The sequence below is a fragment of the Crocodylus porosus genome, unplaced genomic scaffold, assembly GCF_001723895.1.
Source record: "Crocodylus porosus isolate Cpor-Errol unplaced genomic scaffold, CroPor_comp1, whole genome shotgun sequence".
NCBI lineage: Eukaryota > Metazoa > Chordata > Crocodylia > Crocodylidae > Crocodylus > Crocodylus porosus.
In genome coordinates this window covers 62,796,514-62,812,694 of record NW_017728931.1, presented here as the reverse complement: position 1 = coordinate 62,812,694, position 16,181 = coordinate 62,796,514, and the positions used below count along the sequence as shown (strand labels likewise).

General features: G+C 39.2%; 1 protein-coding gene across 2 annotated transcripts in view; it reads left to right on the top strand.

Moving 5' to 3' along the window:
- The window catches only part of NUDT4 (nudix hydrolase 4), a 34,104-nt gene extending 25,458 nt beyond the window's left edge, over positions 1 to 8,646 (top strand). Inside the window, exons 3-5 of one of the 2 annotated variants that reach the window (XM_019545243.1) lie at positions 740 to 784; positions 5,498 to 5,582; positions 8,265 to 8,646. In XM_019545243.1, coding sequence (XP_019400788.1) covers positions 740 to 784; positions 5,498 to 5,582; positions 8,265 to 8,467 — 333 coding nt within the window. In that variant the 3' untranslated portion in view covers positions 8,468 to 8,646. Of the gene's footprint in view, positions 1 to 739; positions 785 to 5,494; positions 5,583 to 8,264 lie in introns of both variants that reach the window. The other variant, XM_019545242.1, reaches the window with a different exon arrangement.
- Positions 8,647 to 16,181: the final 7,535 nt, after the last annotated feature.

Genomic DNA, 16,181 nt, shown 5'->3' with positions numbered 1-16,181 from the left:
AGCGGGGGCGCAGCAGGCTTTCACCCGCGTGTCTCTCACCGCTCCAGAGCCTGATTGTGGTGTGGCTCTGTCCCATACCTACCCCAACAGTTGTCTGTATAAAAGTGTTTAAAGTATCTTGGTTTATTATGGTATTACAAAATGATATTGGGAAATCTAGCCTTTTGATTTGCTATAGAAGTAGACTGGTTTGGACTATTGTTAACAACTAGTAATCAACTAAAGCTTCCAATGATTCTTGGTTTGGACTCTGGTAAGTAATAGCATCACTTTTATGTGTTCTCTGTTCATCTCTACTCCTTGTCTTTATTTAGCTGCTTAAAACAAAAATAGTTTGGAGGACCATGGCAAGTAAACTAATATTTTAGGTATGCATGCAGATATTAATTTAACTAGTTCATATTCTGTACATGCCTACTAAATCCTTCAAAAAATTAAGAAGGTCTAATTTATCCTCCTATTGATTTCTCAAATTACATAAACCAAGTATTTAGGCATACTTTAGGGCAAAAGCTAGACATTTTGGGATCACTTGAAACAGTTCTCTAAAGAAGAGAATATTTCTAAGGAACAGGCCTAAGGAATATTTCTCTAAAAGGTAATATATTGAAATCTCCTGCTATAATTGTGCAATGCAATTCATTTTGTCTTTTATAGAAACTCCTTATAGAAGCATGACTTTAACCTTTGTCTGTGAACTGGGGGAAGCTAATATGTTAACATTTTCCTTCTTTTGTAGGCTGGAGTAAAGGGAAAATTGGGCAGACTGCTGGGAATATTTGAGGTGAGCTATTTTCTTGATGTGGTGGGGAGAGGGGAGACGCTTAATGAAGATTTGTTAACAACACAACCATAAAATAGTAGCTGATTTTTAAAAATTATTTAGCTAAAATCGAGCACTAACTATTTTGTAATTTTAGTCGCATTTTTCCTGGGTTGTCTTCTAAGCTTTCTCCCCTGTTGCTCTGTAGTGATTAATAGGCCTGTGTGAAGTGGCTAGTATTTGCTTCGAATTTGGCCAGTTTTCAGGAGACAGCGATTCGAATCACTGTCCAGAACCGAATTTTGTCCACTGCCAAATCTCCTAATCCAGCTGGCCCCATCCCCCGCTTGCTCTCCCAACCCTATGAATGGCTGCCCCACCCAGCCCCAGCTCCCCACGCCTTTTTTTAAAAAGCCCTGGACTCACTGGCTCCTGCTAGGCAGGAGGTGATCCCCACTGCCCCCTGCTACATGGGGGGCTCTGCAACAAGTCCCCAGAAGCCCCGATGGCTGCTGCAGCAGCCAGTGAGTGGGGGCAGGGGGGCTGAGTGGTTGGGGGTGCTTAGGGGGTCTGGGGAAGCAGGCAGGAGTCCCCCTCATGGTCCCTTCTTCCACCCCCGCTCCCCCACCCCTTAGTTACCAGCATGGAGTCCAGGTCCAGCTCCCTGTGGCAGCAAGCGGGGGCTTCCCAAATCTCCAAAGCTCTCCAGATCTTTTCCAAATCTATTCGGAGAGCTTTGAATAGATTCGGATTTCTGTTGGTCTCCTGATTTGATTAGGAGATTCAGCTGCCAAATTGGGCCAGATTTCCTTGGAATCAAATTGGCACCCGAAGCTTTGCACAGCCCTAGTGATCAACAGAAGTGGCTGAAAGTGATATCACTTAATGGTCAAAGAACTGAAAAAGAGAAATCTCTTACCTTTGCAGTAATCTGTGTAATTGTGTACAACAAATAGGCCATATATTGTGTGTTTTATATCCCTTTAAAAGGTGGTATTTCTTTAAAAGATTGAAAGCTAAGTGGAGACTTCTCATTCAAAACCAAAATTAACACATGCACCTTTTGCTTTTTATCTACCACTTTAAAAGGTTTTCTGCTGCTTCTTTCATATGAATAGCTCATGATAATGAGGTAAAAAAAGTGCAGTTAAATACGTAGGGCAGCCTACCTGTAATTCCACTTCAGAATGGGTTCTGTTTTGAAGTTATGCCATTTCCGTGTACATACATGTATATAATCTTGGATTATACTGCATAAGATGGTATGTGTAAATAAATGTGGTTGCTGAAAAGGCATGTTTCATTTTTCATTACCAGTTACATTATGAAAACAGTATAACTGTTTAGAAAAAATGCTGTTATGTTTAGGCCAACAGATATTATTGGGTATCATTTGGGATTATTGGTAGTCGTGTTGCTCCAGCCAAGGCCTACACTGGGCATCAGGAAATTAAATTTTACCAGCATCTTATGACCGGAACAACATGTCTTTTTAGAATGCCTTTTCTAGTACAGAATCAAGTTACTTAAGTTCTGCCTAAAGTTAATACACATTTGAATTCTTTAACCACATGAAACATGATATGTTGAAACAACAGAAGTATGTGAAGAGATTAGTGAAATTATAAGTTTAGATTTTGCAATGGCTGTCCATCAGCTTTCAAAGAAAAATCAGTGGTAATAAAGCATCTCTTGAATACCATTTTGACATTGCTGCATGTGGCTTTATTTTAATAGTCCTGTATCAGTTTCATCTTTTTCCTTAATTGAAAGGTCTACCCGCAAAATGTTGTGGTATGGCTTTGATTCTTTCTTTAGTATTCTGAATTGTAGCTCATTGAAATGCAAGCTGAAAAAACTTCAAGTCCATCTTTAAAAGATCCTGAAACTTCAATTTCTTTTTGCTTGCTTTATCTTGTGAGGGTAGATATTTGCTGTGTGAAACAACAGCAGCGTTCCACTTTGACATCCACTTCAATGGATCAGTGTTTCATTTGGAGTTTTGTTTTGATTCAAAAACACTGTTCTGCTCCGATTGTTCAAAATGGTTTTGCTGTTTTGATCAGACTGGGGAAAGGAACTGAGCCCAGCTGGGCTCAGTTCTCTTCCCTGGCCCTATCATAGCGCTGGGGAGGGGATTTCATTTTGTTTCGAGGCTGTTTCGAAGTCCTTTGTTTTGTGTTGATTTTGCTGTTTCAAGCTCAAAATGAATCGAAACAGTGTCAAAACAAAACAGCTGGTGAAATTGTCTCACAGCCCTAGTACATATGTAATTGATGATACATACGGGTGTTCAAGTCATGTGGAGAATGAAATTTGAAGGAAGAAGAGTTGCATCTTGCTCACTATGTTGGCATTAGAAAGAAACAACTATTAGTTTTCTTGTACTCTAGCCCAGCTGAGCCTAGTTAAAGCAAGAACTTGTTCTTGTCTTGCTTGATTCATCACCTGTTTATCTCACATCACAGAGATTCCTTTTCAGACCCTCATTCCTAGTTGCTGTCAAAATTAGTTTTGGGACCACATGTTAACTTTTCAGCAAGTTCAATCACTATTCTATCCAGGTCTTAGCATAGGGTATAAATATGATGTAATCAATATGAGATTGTGTTCTGGATAGTGGAGCACTAAGCTTCAAACCCTGGAAGTCCCATCAGACTTTAATTTCTCTTAAATTTAAGTATGCCCAATGAATTCTTGTGTAGGCTTTGTAAAATATTCTGCACTACTTTTTTCTTTAATAGAAACCTTGGTTTTACATATAGGAAAGCCTTGGACATGGTCATATTTGAGATTAGACTAACTTCCTGCAGTCCATTCTACAGCTGAACTCCTCATCTTGAAATAGCTGTATTCTTGGTAGATCCGTTCCATGGTTCCTTCTACTCTGCTCAATTAGTCCTTGTATTACTAGGCTACATCTAGCACTGTAGATCTGTTAGCAACCCTGTTGCATTATGCTTGTTTCACTATCTTGTCCCTTGATTGGCTCTAAATTGAGAGTAATGGGAGCAAGTTTATCCTTCGAAGTTTCAGTGTCTTGGTAATTGTCTTAAGAGTCTTAACCTATAACTAGTAGTCTATACCCCAAAGACTCCTGACTAGAAAGTAAGGGGAAGGCATTCTGGGACAGCAGTTCTTTCCTTAGATTGTCTACAGATGCTCAATATGGATTTTTTTAGGAGAAGTGTTAAAGCTAGGCATCAGTGTAAGAGTTCTACTTAGATTTTTGGCTGGAAATAGTATGCATCCTTGGGATTGGCTGCAAAGCACTAAAGCGCCTGCAGCCCAGCAGTTGGAAGCCATGATAGGTTCCCTTGACCACTGTTGTAGTAATAGGGCTAGTACCTCTGTGCCTCTCTAGCTTCTTTAAGCACATCCACCTTTGGTCAGCTTGTTGCCATTTACTTGTTTCAGGGTCTTTTCTTGGAGTCGTTCTTAAACAGGCTTACTACCCAGCATATCCAAATTCCTCGCTCCCCTGCAGACATGGCAGGGTTTCAGATAGCTGCATGTCCTCCTGTTGAATCCTGTGAAAATCATGTTAAGAGATTACCTTATTTTGGAATTGAAATGGTATCAAGAGTTTAATACTTGTCTGCAAGAATTCTTGGTTTCGTATTTCCCTAAAGCTAAATTAATAGTTTGTTCCAACATCTGGACCAGGTTACCTTCTCTGAGCAAACCAGAGCTTTCTGTGTCTCTAAGATCTCCCTACACAGGGAGTAAAAGACAGTTATAAGATGAGGAAGCTTTTGTAAAATAGGCTTGTGTGTGATTGGAAAGTGCAATAGCTATTCTGCACCAGTTCTCCATGCAGATACTTTTATTTCACAAGGGGTACTTTTTTTTCCACCTCTGCTTAATCCAGTGCCAAAGTACAACTGTCCTCATAAGGCGCTGGTATAGAATAGTTATTGTACGATAGCTATTTATCCCAGTAGACAGTCCCTATGATTCTGAGTCTCTTCTGTTCAAACTGGTTTGGGTGCATTCTTCCTAATCAGACAAGTAGGTGCTGTTACCCAGTCATACTCCTAGAGTGAATTGTCTGTTTGGTTTCATGAAAATCACACTATGCTGATGGCAGATCCAGGAAATAAGTCAGTATTTAAAGAGTTGCACATTTGTCATACTCCCAAATTTAGGATATTTAACTTGCCATCTTTACCTGCACTGAGTGAAATTCTGCAAACAGCACTACATAGAAAATTAAAATGTTCCCTTCTAGTTCATTGTGTAAAATATAGGAGGCTGACTTAATAAATATCCAGTTTTCACAGCTTTTGTTTCAGAAGCAAAGATTATCTTCTGCCATGGAGTCTGAACACAGTGATTGCCTAATACCAGTGCTGACAAACATTTGTACCTACCTATCTGACGCTTGCTGTCTGACCAAAAGTATAGTTTAATCCTAATTCCATAGTCTGTAGTTACGTTTCTCTCTCTCTTATGATTTTATTAATACTAATGCTGGCTTTCCTATTCTGTGAGATATTGAGGCTTTAATACTTTTGTGTTTAGTCAGCTGGAGGAGCAAGATTTCCAAGGGATTTTTGTGTATAAGTACATGGTTAGTCAGGGAAAGTTAAGATGTTTGTGCTGACATGCATCACACCAAAATCTCCTATTGAATAATATAACACTGATTTTAAACCTCTGTTGTATATCTCTCTAAAAGCATTCATTATGAATTGCTGTGAATTAATATTTCCATTTCTAACATTCAAGCAGAATCAAGACCGGAAGCATAGGACTTATGTTTATGTTCTAACTGTGACTGAAATATTGGAAGACTGGGAGGATTCAGTTAATATAGGCAAGTCCTTTTATTTTGGTTTTGTATGTTTGTTTCTTTTTGTAATGCGGTAGGTGACTACCCTTTACCCACCCCCCACCAATGCCCAGAGTCTAAGACTAGATTCTCTAAATCTAGAGATGGTTCATGTGGCATAAACTGAAACTCTTGGAAATAAGGAATTTCTCTCAACATCTGTGCAGACTTAACTGGTTCTGACTTCAGATATGTTCATTACTCTTATTTTGTATAAAGTAGCCATCGTAAAGGAATAGAATGGGATGAACGATATGAGGGTTTTAGACCGAATGAGAGTTCCCAAATATTTAGTCATAAATACAGTTGGTCCAGACAACAGTACTTATAACAGAATATACTTGCAACATCAACATTTTTGATGCCTCTGTTAGTATATAATCATGTAGTATTTACTTTTAAAAAATGCATGAGAAGTCTTGAAAACTATCCTTCCCAATTTTTAATGGGGAAACTTTTGACTGGTTTCCCCTATCGTTCAATAATGACCACGTTAGTAATAAGAGATTTGCCTGTCCCAAGCCTGTCATGAACAGACAAGAAACTAGTCATTTTCTAATTGTTGCATCACACAAGTACTGATTGGGGTGCACTGATAAAGATTTTTTTTTTTTTTTGGCCGATACCAGTAGCCAAGTATTCACCAGGCATATTGGCCAATACTGATCCAGTGACTGATTTACAAGAATGCAGTTGGGCAGCAATGGAGAGCAGCACCCTGTAGGTAATCTGTAGAGGGGAAGAGGCACTTGGGGAGGGGGGCAGAGGGAGTGGGGCTGAGTAGTAAATGGGACCCTGGGGCCTGGGCAGGGAGCAGGATGGAGCCACAGGTGACTCATCTGGGGGATCAGCATCCTGGTACTTAAAAATGGTGGCAGGGGTGCTTGAACTAAAGCTTATCAAATGAGCTTTAGTTCAAGTGCCACTGTCACCACTTTTAAGCACTGGGACACTTTTATCCAGAGCTGAGCCGAGCGGGCTGAGGGTAGAGGCGGACTGCACGCTGTGGACTTGGGGCTTTTTGCCCTGCTGCCTTTGCCCAGAGAGCCACATGCTGGCCACGCTTACCCCCTGCTCATCCAGCACCTAGAGGCACAGCTTGCTACTGCTATGGCTGCTGGATGATGAGTTTTAGTTCAAATGCCCCTGCTGCCATTTTAAGCACTGGAACACTGATCCCTTGGATGAGCCACCCATGGCTCCATCCCATGCCCTGCCTTGGCCCCAGGGTCCCATTCACTGCCCTGCCCCTGCCCCACTCCCTCCGTCACCATGGGGGCCTTGATCTGCTCCCCTCCACACCCCTCCCCCTCCATACTTAGCTGCAGGGTGCTGCTCTCTATGCTGCTTGGCTGTATTCCTAGCCATATCCATGCAATGACCAGGGGCCCTGGCCAGAAGGTGTACTATATTTATCAGTACGTTATCAGCTACGCCAGCCAAAAAAAGCCAATAGCTGGTGATGTTAATTTCCATCTTGTTGGTGCTGATCTGATATGGCAGCAATGTATCACAGTACCTCCATTGGTAACCTGAATCAATTCTTAATTATGCTGAAACAAATGTATATGTATATTTGTGGTTTTGCCTACAAATATTAAGTTTGCTATTTTGCTAAATTTAATACATACTTTAAAAAGACATGACCAGTTTAAAGTGGATGTTAGACCAACTAAGGAAGCTACAGCAGAACCACAGTGCTTTAGGTTGTTTGGCAATGCCTTGTCTACTTCAGAAACTGCTTTACCACAAGGCCAGTGCTGATGCCTGGAGAGTGAAGTTTTTTGCCCTCAAGTTTATGTAGTCATGCTATTCCACTTATTTATTTGTGTGGGTGTGGTAGGTATGCTTGCATGCATAAAATGTTTCTTGCTGCTGTAATAAACTTTGTCTAAGTACATGATGTAGTACAGTGTAGCACACTTAAGTTGTAAAGGAAAAGGGAATTAACCCCAGACTTCTAGAATGTAACCCTTATCCAGCTTGAAGTATTCAGTGAAGATGTAACTGCTTCTAAAAATAATGCCCTCTGATATTCTGTCTTGGAGCCGATCCAGACATGGAAAATTTATTCTGGAAAAAGAAGCTTACAGCTGGTAAATATGCTTTATATTCACAAGCTGGCTAACTTGATGTGCAGGTGCTCTATTCTCGAACGAGTGACTTGTTTCCCAAGCTAGTTTATGCTGGAGTAAACAAACATAGGAGCTAGTCTGGTGTAGACGAACTTTGATTTGTAGGATACCAACTTAATAAGCAGTGAACTAATTTGCCTGGTTCATATTCTGCCCGTAGTCTTCTCAGCTATTAGGATTAGACTCTGTTTTAAGAGCATGAATTGTGCAGAAGCTGATAGGATGGATGAAGTAGAACAGCTACAAAAGAGCACAGTTTAAAAGTTTGTTGAAACTAAAATCGGCAGAAAGTTGATTTCACTGTATAGTGACTTGCTGTCACTTGCTGCTTCTCCAGTTGTTGGTCAGAAAAGATGCAACTAATGTTACAGAATTTGGGAGGCAGGGAACAAAACTTCTTAGGTCTTTGTGTCTTCTCTGTAGTAGCAGCACCCTCTTCCTTTCCAGATTAGTTTGTAAAGTTATTTCTGTGTCACCCCACTTGAAATCGCTTTTTCTTGGTAACTTTTTTTTTCTTAAATTTCCATTTTAGGAAGAAAGAGAGAATGGTTTAAAGTAGAAGATGCAATCAAGGTTCTTCAGTGTCACAAGCCTGTTCATGCAGAGTATTTGGAAAAACTGAAACTGGGTTGCTCTCCCACTAATGGAAATTCTGTGGTTCCCTCTCTTCCTGATAGTAACTCCTTATATGTCACTTCTGGACAGACTTCTGGGCTACCTTCTACTGTGAGATAAATGCGTGGATTACCTTTTTACTCTTATGCCATCACAAGGGGAGATGTCTTTGTGTTCACCTGCAGACACTTATGTAGCTGTCAGTCCTAAACAAAATATGTGAATGCCTTGTATATGTTCGCACATTTGACATTTTTTTTCCTTTTTAACAATGTAAAATAGTATTTCAGCACACCAAAGCCATATGTGGATTTTTTTAAGATGCCTTAACTGGCCATCCCTCTCCCTCTCTGCTATTGGTTTATAAACGTCTATTAAAATAACAAACATCTGGGTTACATTCAGCTTATTCAAGACTTGTTTAATTTTTAAAACCAGTAGTAGTCTTGCAAAGAAATATCTGCTTACTGGAAAGCCTTAAACAAATGGCAGTCAAGTTTCTCTCTTACTCCGAATCCAAATTCGTTAAGTGCTAGAGCTTGAAAATGCTACCACTGAGTTTGGAAAAGTAAGCAGACCATCAAAGGCAGACCTTCACAGGCATGACTATGGTAAAATACTAATAACACGTTCAGCCAATCATAACAGAGGATATCAATGTTAAGCTATGTATTTTGAAAGAAAAAAAAAAAGTTGCCTCTACCTATGCCATCCTCAGCCATTGAAACCAAGGGCCCATTGCTGGCTCATTCATGTTATTGTCTGCTATCGATACAGTCTTTGCAGTTCCCCAAACCATCCTAAATTTGAGGTGGGGGGGGACACACATACAAGAAATTCCTAACAGTAAAAAGCAGACATGAAAACAAGTTGATCCCTGCCTTTCCCAGGTCTGTTGGTTTTCTGTAATGTACACGCTGCAGATGGGGTGATCCCATAGTTATTTCAGGAAGTATTCAGTTCTCAAAGAAAAGTACCCTTTACCCCTCCCCTTCCAGTAACTTCTGTGGCCTAACTTTTCTTCAAAAAAAATAGACCTACCCATCCCATTCCTTTGTGGGTATGTCCATTAACAAATGTTTGTGGAGACATCTTGATAAGGAGAAACTAGTTAGCAAAAGGAAATGGTACTAGTAGAAGTAGGAAGGGTTCACTTATATTATAGGTGTGCCAAAATTTCCTTTCTTCATGGTTTTGCTGAATGTCCTAATTAAAATTGTACTTGAATGTTTTTCTTAATTTTTGTTTTAATGTTAACAGCATCACTATTTCCAAGTGGAAAGCCAACCTGCTGGTAAAACTTCACTGACAGGTCTCCCTTTTTTAATCACCATTTTCCTTTTAAATATCTGCCACCTGAAAAAAGGTGAAAGCCAAGTCAGCTGCAAGTCCCAAATATATGTTCTTGCAGGTGCCATTAAGGTAGGATTTTCTTCTCTTGTGCAGACGGACACCTTCTAACCATTACAGCTAACTGCAGTTTTTCTTTAATCGGCCAAAACTGAGGTAGAGGTAAACTATTGCCTCACTTGTGAAGACTATTTTGGGTAAGCTCATTCTTTTACATAGCATTTGAACCTTTGTAAATAGTCCAACTGGTAAATAGTGAGTGTAAAATGGAAAATAAATGTAATTTAAACATTTTGTTACTCAGTACACAAATGACTAACTTCTACTTTTTTTAACACAAATTGTGTAAAATGCTGCTATAAATTAAACTTGCGTGCTGTTACATTTTTTAGGAACAATGTTGGTGCCACAAGCTGATTGATTCTTTAATGAATTAAATCTTGTGCCATACACAAATGCTTTTAATCCATAGAGGCTAATGTTTTAGAGGTTTTGGTTCATAAAAACTGCTCTTTTTGAAGAGGCATAAATACTACTGATCAGAAGTGGGCATACATGAGAGCCACAAATCAGCAATCCTCTGAATTTCAGAGTTAGGTGTCTTCTCTCAGATCTCTGGTTCAGAACCAGCTCTGTGGCTCCCAATTCCAGGTCACTTGGAAAACTAAAAAAGGATTGTTGTCTATATCTAGCTCAGATGCAGCCAGAGATGAAAATACCATGATCAATTGATCTTGTGAGATTTTAAATCCATTTAACTCGGACCCCAATCTGGACCTGAACACCATCCATTCATCACATCTCTACTACTGACTGAAGGTCTAGAAAAAATTCTTATTGAGCTTTCTCTAGATGTTTAATTTAAGTCAGACAACTTTAAAAAGGAACATCCAATATTCCAATTACAACTAATGTATTGTCATGGCACACCTGTTTTTTTTCTTGTTTTTAGATTGAACAAGTTTGCCTCTTTATATAGTATAAGCCATTTAGCTTCCTCTTTCAGTCTCATACATTGATGCTCATACTTTTGTTTAGTAGTCATTTTAACACTTTAAACTGAGTGCATAACTAATAATCTTTGACAGCTTTCTTTTGATGGTACAATATAATCCATAAAAAGTACAAGATTCCTGGGCAGTATCTCATTCTGGATCATGAAAATGCTTCAATCTCTAAACTGTTTCAGACTCTTGGAATTTAAAAAAGCTTGTACAAGGTATTTCGTAGTGATGCATGATCTTATTTTGTATCTCTTGAATTATGTATTTGATAATGTAAAAAATGTACAGTGTTGGTGTTGCTACCAAAACTCACTTGATTGCCTATAAATATTTTGATTTTTTTTTTCTTTCATCATACACATTCAAACAGCTAGTGCTCCATAGATTTTTTTAAATACCAATTCATTGTATAGGTTTCTTCAGTCTCTATGCAACCTTCAAAGTGAATGCCAATATTGCTTTTTGTTTGACCTCCTCTAATGCCTTTCTGTAATACACAGAACGTTTAAACCATGAAAACAGGACAGTAAATGGTAACTGACAATAATATTAGAGAAGTTACTGGGGTGACTGTATGCTACAGGAAACCACTATAGCAAATATGCATTTCTCTTAACTGAACTGAACAGTCTACAGAAACGTACTGTAAAACTTGGGCTATGAAGGATAATCTTTACAGGCACGGATGCAAGAAAGTTAAGTGTAGAAACAGTTTCCCCAAGAGTTTGCCCTTTTGTCACCCTCTTTAACAATCTCCTCTGTTCTAATTTGGTTTTAGTTAATTAGAGGTGGTCCTATGGCTTACATTTATGCATTCTGTGTGTGAATTTAAAAACTTTCCCTTTACCTCTTCCACCAGAACATGGTGCTAAACTATCAGCAACTGCCTTGATGTGAATTGTAAAAAGAATCTGATCAGTTGTGCCATTTCCAACAACCTCTCCCCCAGCAGTCATGTTTTTAAAAATGATACAAGACAAAGCATGTGGTATTAAGTACAATGACTGCAATTTATATAAATTGGAATTTCATTAAAATGAATAACCTAATTAGAAAGGGCATGTGTGTTAACATGACAAGCACACTGAAGTATTGCCTGGACTGACAAGTTTAGCTTGGTATTTTTTACACCATTAACTTGACCTAAGCTTGGCCCATTTAACAATGGGCTATGGAGAAAAACAGAGTAAAATACAGCTAATTCTTTTTGATTTTGAGAAATGAGATCTGAAATAAAGAAATCCTTAAGTTGTAAACATTATGACATGCTTGCATGGATTTTCTTTAAAGATTGGTGTAAGAATTTTGACTTTTTATATTTGAGATAAACATCAAAATAAAATCTAAACTAGTACTGTGGATGTTGCAATCTTTTAATTACTGAATATAAATTAAGCTGAAGGGCTAATGCAGAATGCTTAGGCCCCATCTGAAAAGGACTTGGGAAATGACATAAAAAGAATCCACCAGACAAGTCTCCAGCACGGTTTATGCCATCCCCATTCTCTTAGTGTTCAAAATGGAGAAGTTTGCTTAGAAGGGCTTCAGATAAAGCCAGTGATATCTTGCATAATATGTAGATAAATTGCATTATTCTGCAACACTTTGATGGTTTGATCAAATTCATCACAAAATCCCCACATGAGCCACTCCCCTCCTCTTACAAAATAAAAAAAGAGGCAGAGAATAGCAGGTGCCAGCTGCACAAGGAGCCCCAGCACTCAGCCCATTGTGGTGCCTGTGGATTTTGAACTGGCTCTGTCAACAATGTGTAGAGCCATTCTAGGATGCGCCAGATCTACCTTGTGTACTGAACCTAGGGCCAGTCTTGATCAGGTCTGAAGACTGACCCTGTGTGCTGGATCCAGCCACCCATGTCACATGTAGCACACACCCTGGACTGACTTGGTATATGGTATGATGGATGTGGGCTAGCTCATGGTGCATGCAGAATGCAAGGCTGGAGGCAGTGCACAGGGCCAGGCTGTGGGCTTGGCTCAGCCCCTAGTACCAGATGAGTTGGATATACCTGTACTGTGACTATCAGGTGAATCTTGAAAAAATTGTAGCAAGTCCTGTTCAGTTGCTGGTGTTACTCAGCAAGACCAATCCATGGCCTGTGTTTTGTCTACTGCTCTGCATTTAGAAGTAAACACCAGTTTGGATAGTAGAGCTGTCCTTGATACATGTAGTGATATGTTCTGTATATCCATACCCAAATGTTTGCCTCTTACTAGAGCAGAAGCAAATAGGGCTAGCATGCTGTTGAAGGTCCCAAGATGAAAGAGGGCAATCATTTCAGGCCTGTGGAAGAACTCTCCAGCAACAAGTCAGTACTTTTTACCAACTAAAGTCTTCATAGAGGACATCACAGCCAGACTTGCTAACTCCATCCTTTCCTATGTGGGTGGGCTTGAGGTGCTTGAAGCACTCTATTCCCTGGACAGCAATGTAGTCAATATTCATCTTCATTCATCTTGGATGTTCCCATTTAATCCCATTAACTCATTTTCTGGTGCTTCTTTAAAAAACATAGTTCCAACTGTATTCAAACCAGAACCCAAGCAGATCATACCATGCTGAGCAAGCCACATGAAAAAAGTTAAGATTAGTTGTGCATGCAGGTATGTATACATTAAAAGAAAAAGATGACAAAAAAGACCAACTTGAGCCTGAACAGTCCACAGAAGAGTCCATCCTTGACTCAAGAACAGGAGATGGTCTAAGAAGAAAGGGTAATTTTCAAGGAAATGGAAACCAGGCATTGTCTAAACCCATTGTACAAATCAGCACTTGCTTGCATAATGGGCAAAGATCAACACCTCCATGCAAGTCAGCCCCAAGTGGTTTCCAAACATTTTTCCTTGTGTGCACCAATGTCAGTGCTATCAGTTAAATACATGTACACAGCTGTTGGCTGTGTACTAAAACTCATCACCCCACCCCCTGAAGCAACCCCTTAACCTTCTTAAAAATCAAGGCATCTCTTGGAAGACCTCAGAAAAATACCAGAAAAAAATGCTGACTACAGAAAAATACACCAATTTTTATATTGTGAAAACCTCAGAAAGACCATGGGTCAGAATGCTTTTGACAGAGGATTCCTATTTGAAATCTCTGGGTTACCTTGTGAACCCTGTGTTTGCACACCTAACAGTGCTCCTATTGAAAGTCTTCCTTAAAAGGATCTCGCAGCACTCCAGGGTCCACAGCATCCTACTTGACACTCACTATCCTAGAGCAGGGATGTCTAACTGGTAACCCACGGGTCTCTGCAACCATCTCTCTCTCAGCTGTGCAAGAGGAAGGGGCCTGGGGGCTGTGTGCTATTGCCATTGCCTATACAGCCGGGGAAGGATTCCAACAGGCCTGCCTTCACCGCATATGGGTGATAGAGTGTGAGGACTCCCAGCCATGTGCAAGTTAAAGTTAGCCTTGTCCCAGAATATACCCTACAAGCAACAAGGCCTGCTTAAAGCATGAGGTTTGTTTTCCACTTTAGAAGCATTCTCCCTCAATCCCACAATGTATTGCTGCCTCCCAACTATTTCAGACTTATCTTCATGAAGGCAGGCTAACAACTGCAAAGGTAAGTGAATGACTTGCGTACAGAGAACACCAGTCAGTGCAACATTCCTTGCTGTTAAAATTATCAAGCTTCATCTGAATTCTCATCATGCAATTGGCAAGACAAAAATCAGAGCAGCTGGAGGTTTAAGTACCTGGGAGACACAGGAGATAACTGGCTGGGATAAGTACACTAGCTGCAGTAGGCAGCAATTCAAAGTCTGAAATGGTATCTGTAGATTTTAAAATGAATTCACCCAGACATGGAGGAAGTTAGCTGACTACAACAAACAACCCTGACACCTCCAGAACCTTTCACTGATTTCTCTTCAGGCTTTAGATTTTAATTGTTCATGTTATTCTCATAAACAATGACAACCTCTTCTGCAGGTAAGAGCTAATAAAGTACCTTATACATAGACGTTACCTACATTTATGCCACTAAACTTCCCTTTCGCCACTCAGTACATCACATTCAGCAAATTCAAACTGACAGCTTTCTGTTGAAAACTGCACTAACTCTACAAGAGTAGAGAAAGAGAATTAGCCATATTAGTCTGAGTCTAAGCAGAAGGCAGGGCACTAGAATAGTTGTGTGCATCTATTATTTCCTTCTGTCAGTGTGTTAGCTAAAAATAGTGTTCAGCCAGCATTGATAAAAGACCTTGTACAATCACAGCAGTTTTTATCCTTAATTTGTTCAATGCAAGCGAAGCTCATTTGCTCACCTTACTCAAGTTCAACCTGCTACTTAAAGACAATGCAGTATCAAAAAAAACCCAACAAAGATAAAGTAGTTTAGCCACGGGGTGCCACTCTTCACACACACACTTCAGTTATACAGAAAGATTAAGTGTTTCTTCACATGTACTTGAATAGCAATAGTCTAACCTAGAATCAACTAACTGACTGCAACCCCATACTGCATTTATAAGTAACCTGCTTAAAAAATTATGACCAACTACTTATACAATATAGGAATTAGACATAAACTGGATAATTACTTACACAATCAAAGTCTTGCATAAAAATATCAAGGCTAGGACAATACAAAAAAGTTTTAATCAAAGGATGTTATAAGAACACAAGGGAAGAGTCCTTCCCAGAAACTTTTGGTCTAAATTTTACTAGTCTCCCCCAAAGTCACTAGTTGAAGTGGCAAATAAAATTTGTCATTTTCAGAAAAAGATTGTAAAGACATTATATAATGTGATCATTGTGAATTTGAATGGTGTCATCCTACCAGAAAAGGGACCTCTATTTTTAAAGCTCAATTTGTGAGTGCGCATTGGGGGAGGGATGTTACCCCCTTCTTCTATTTCAGTATCATTACAGTCATTATATTAGTTAAGACATACTATAAACAGTAACATAATATTTTAAAGTAACCGTCCAAATAATTCCAAGTAAAAGTATGCATAAGTTGAGAGAAGTTTCACAACATCACTGCTCCATTAACATGTTTTACACTAGCCATGTGTTGGAAATACGCTTTCTTGAAGGACATAAAAGGCAGCACACTTCAGATGAAAACAAACGAACTCACCCAACATTCAGAAGTCATTAAATCCCATTGGTTTCAAGTAACTTAAATAAGTCTCATTTCCACATAAAATATGATCAAAAGTTTTAAAATGGCAATTTTTGTTGCATAAAGATTTTAAGGATTAAGACTTCTGCTGCACTGACCTAGATTACAAACCTAATTACAGTGATGTATTTTTAAAAATTTATTTTTAACATTTGTTTTTACAGTCTGAATCTTGTAACTACAGAAACTTCATGCATAAACTAACATGCAACGTACAACTTCAGTTCTCTTATACAGGATTTCAGGGTAGTGAATGCCTAATACCAAGAACATGCATCTTTAAGTCATGCACTGGGCATCTGTTTTAAAAAAAAAAAAAAAA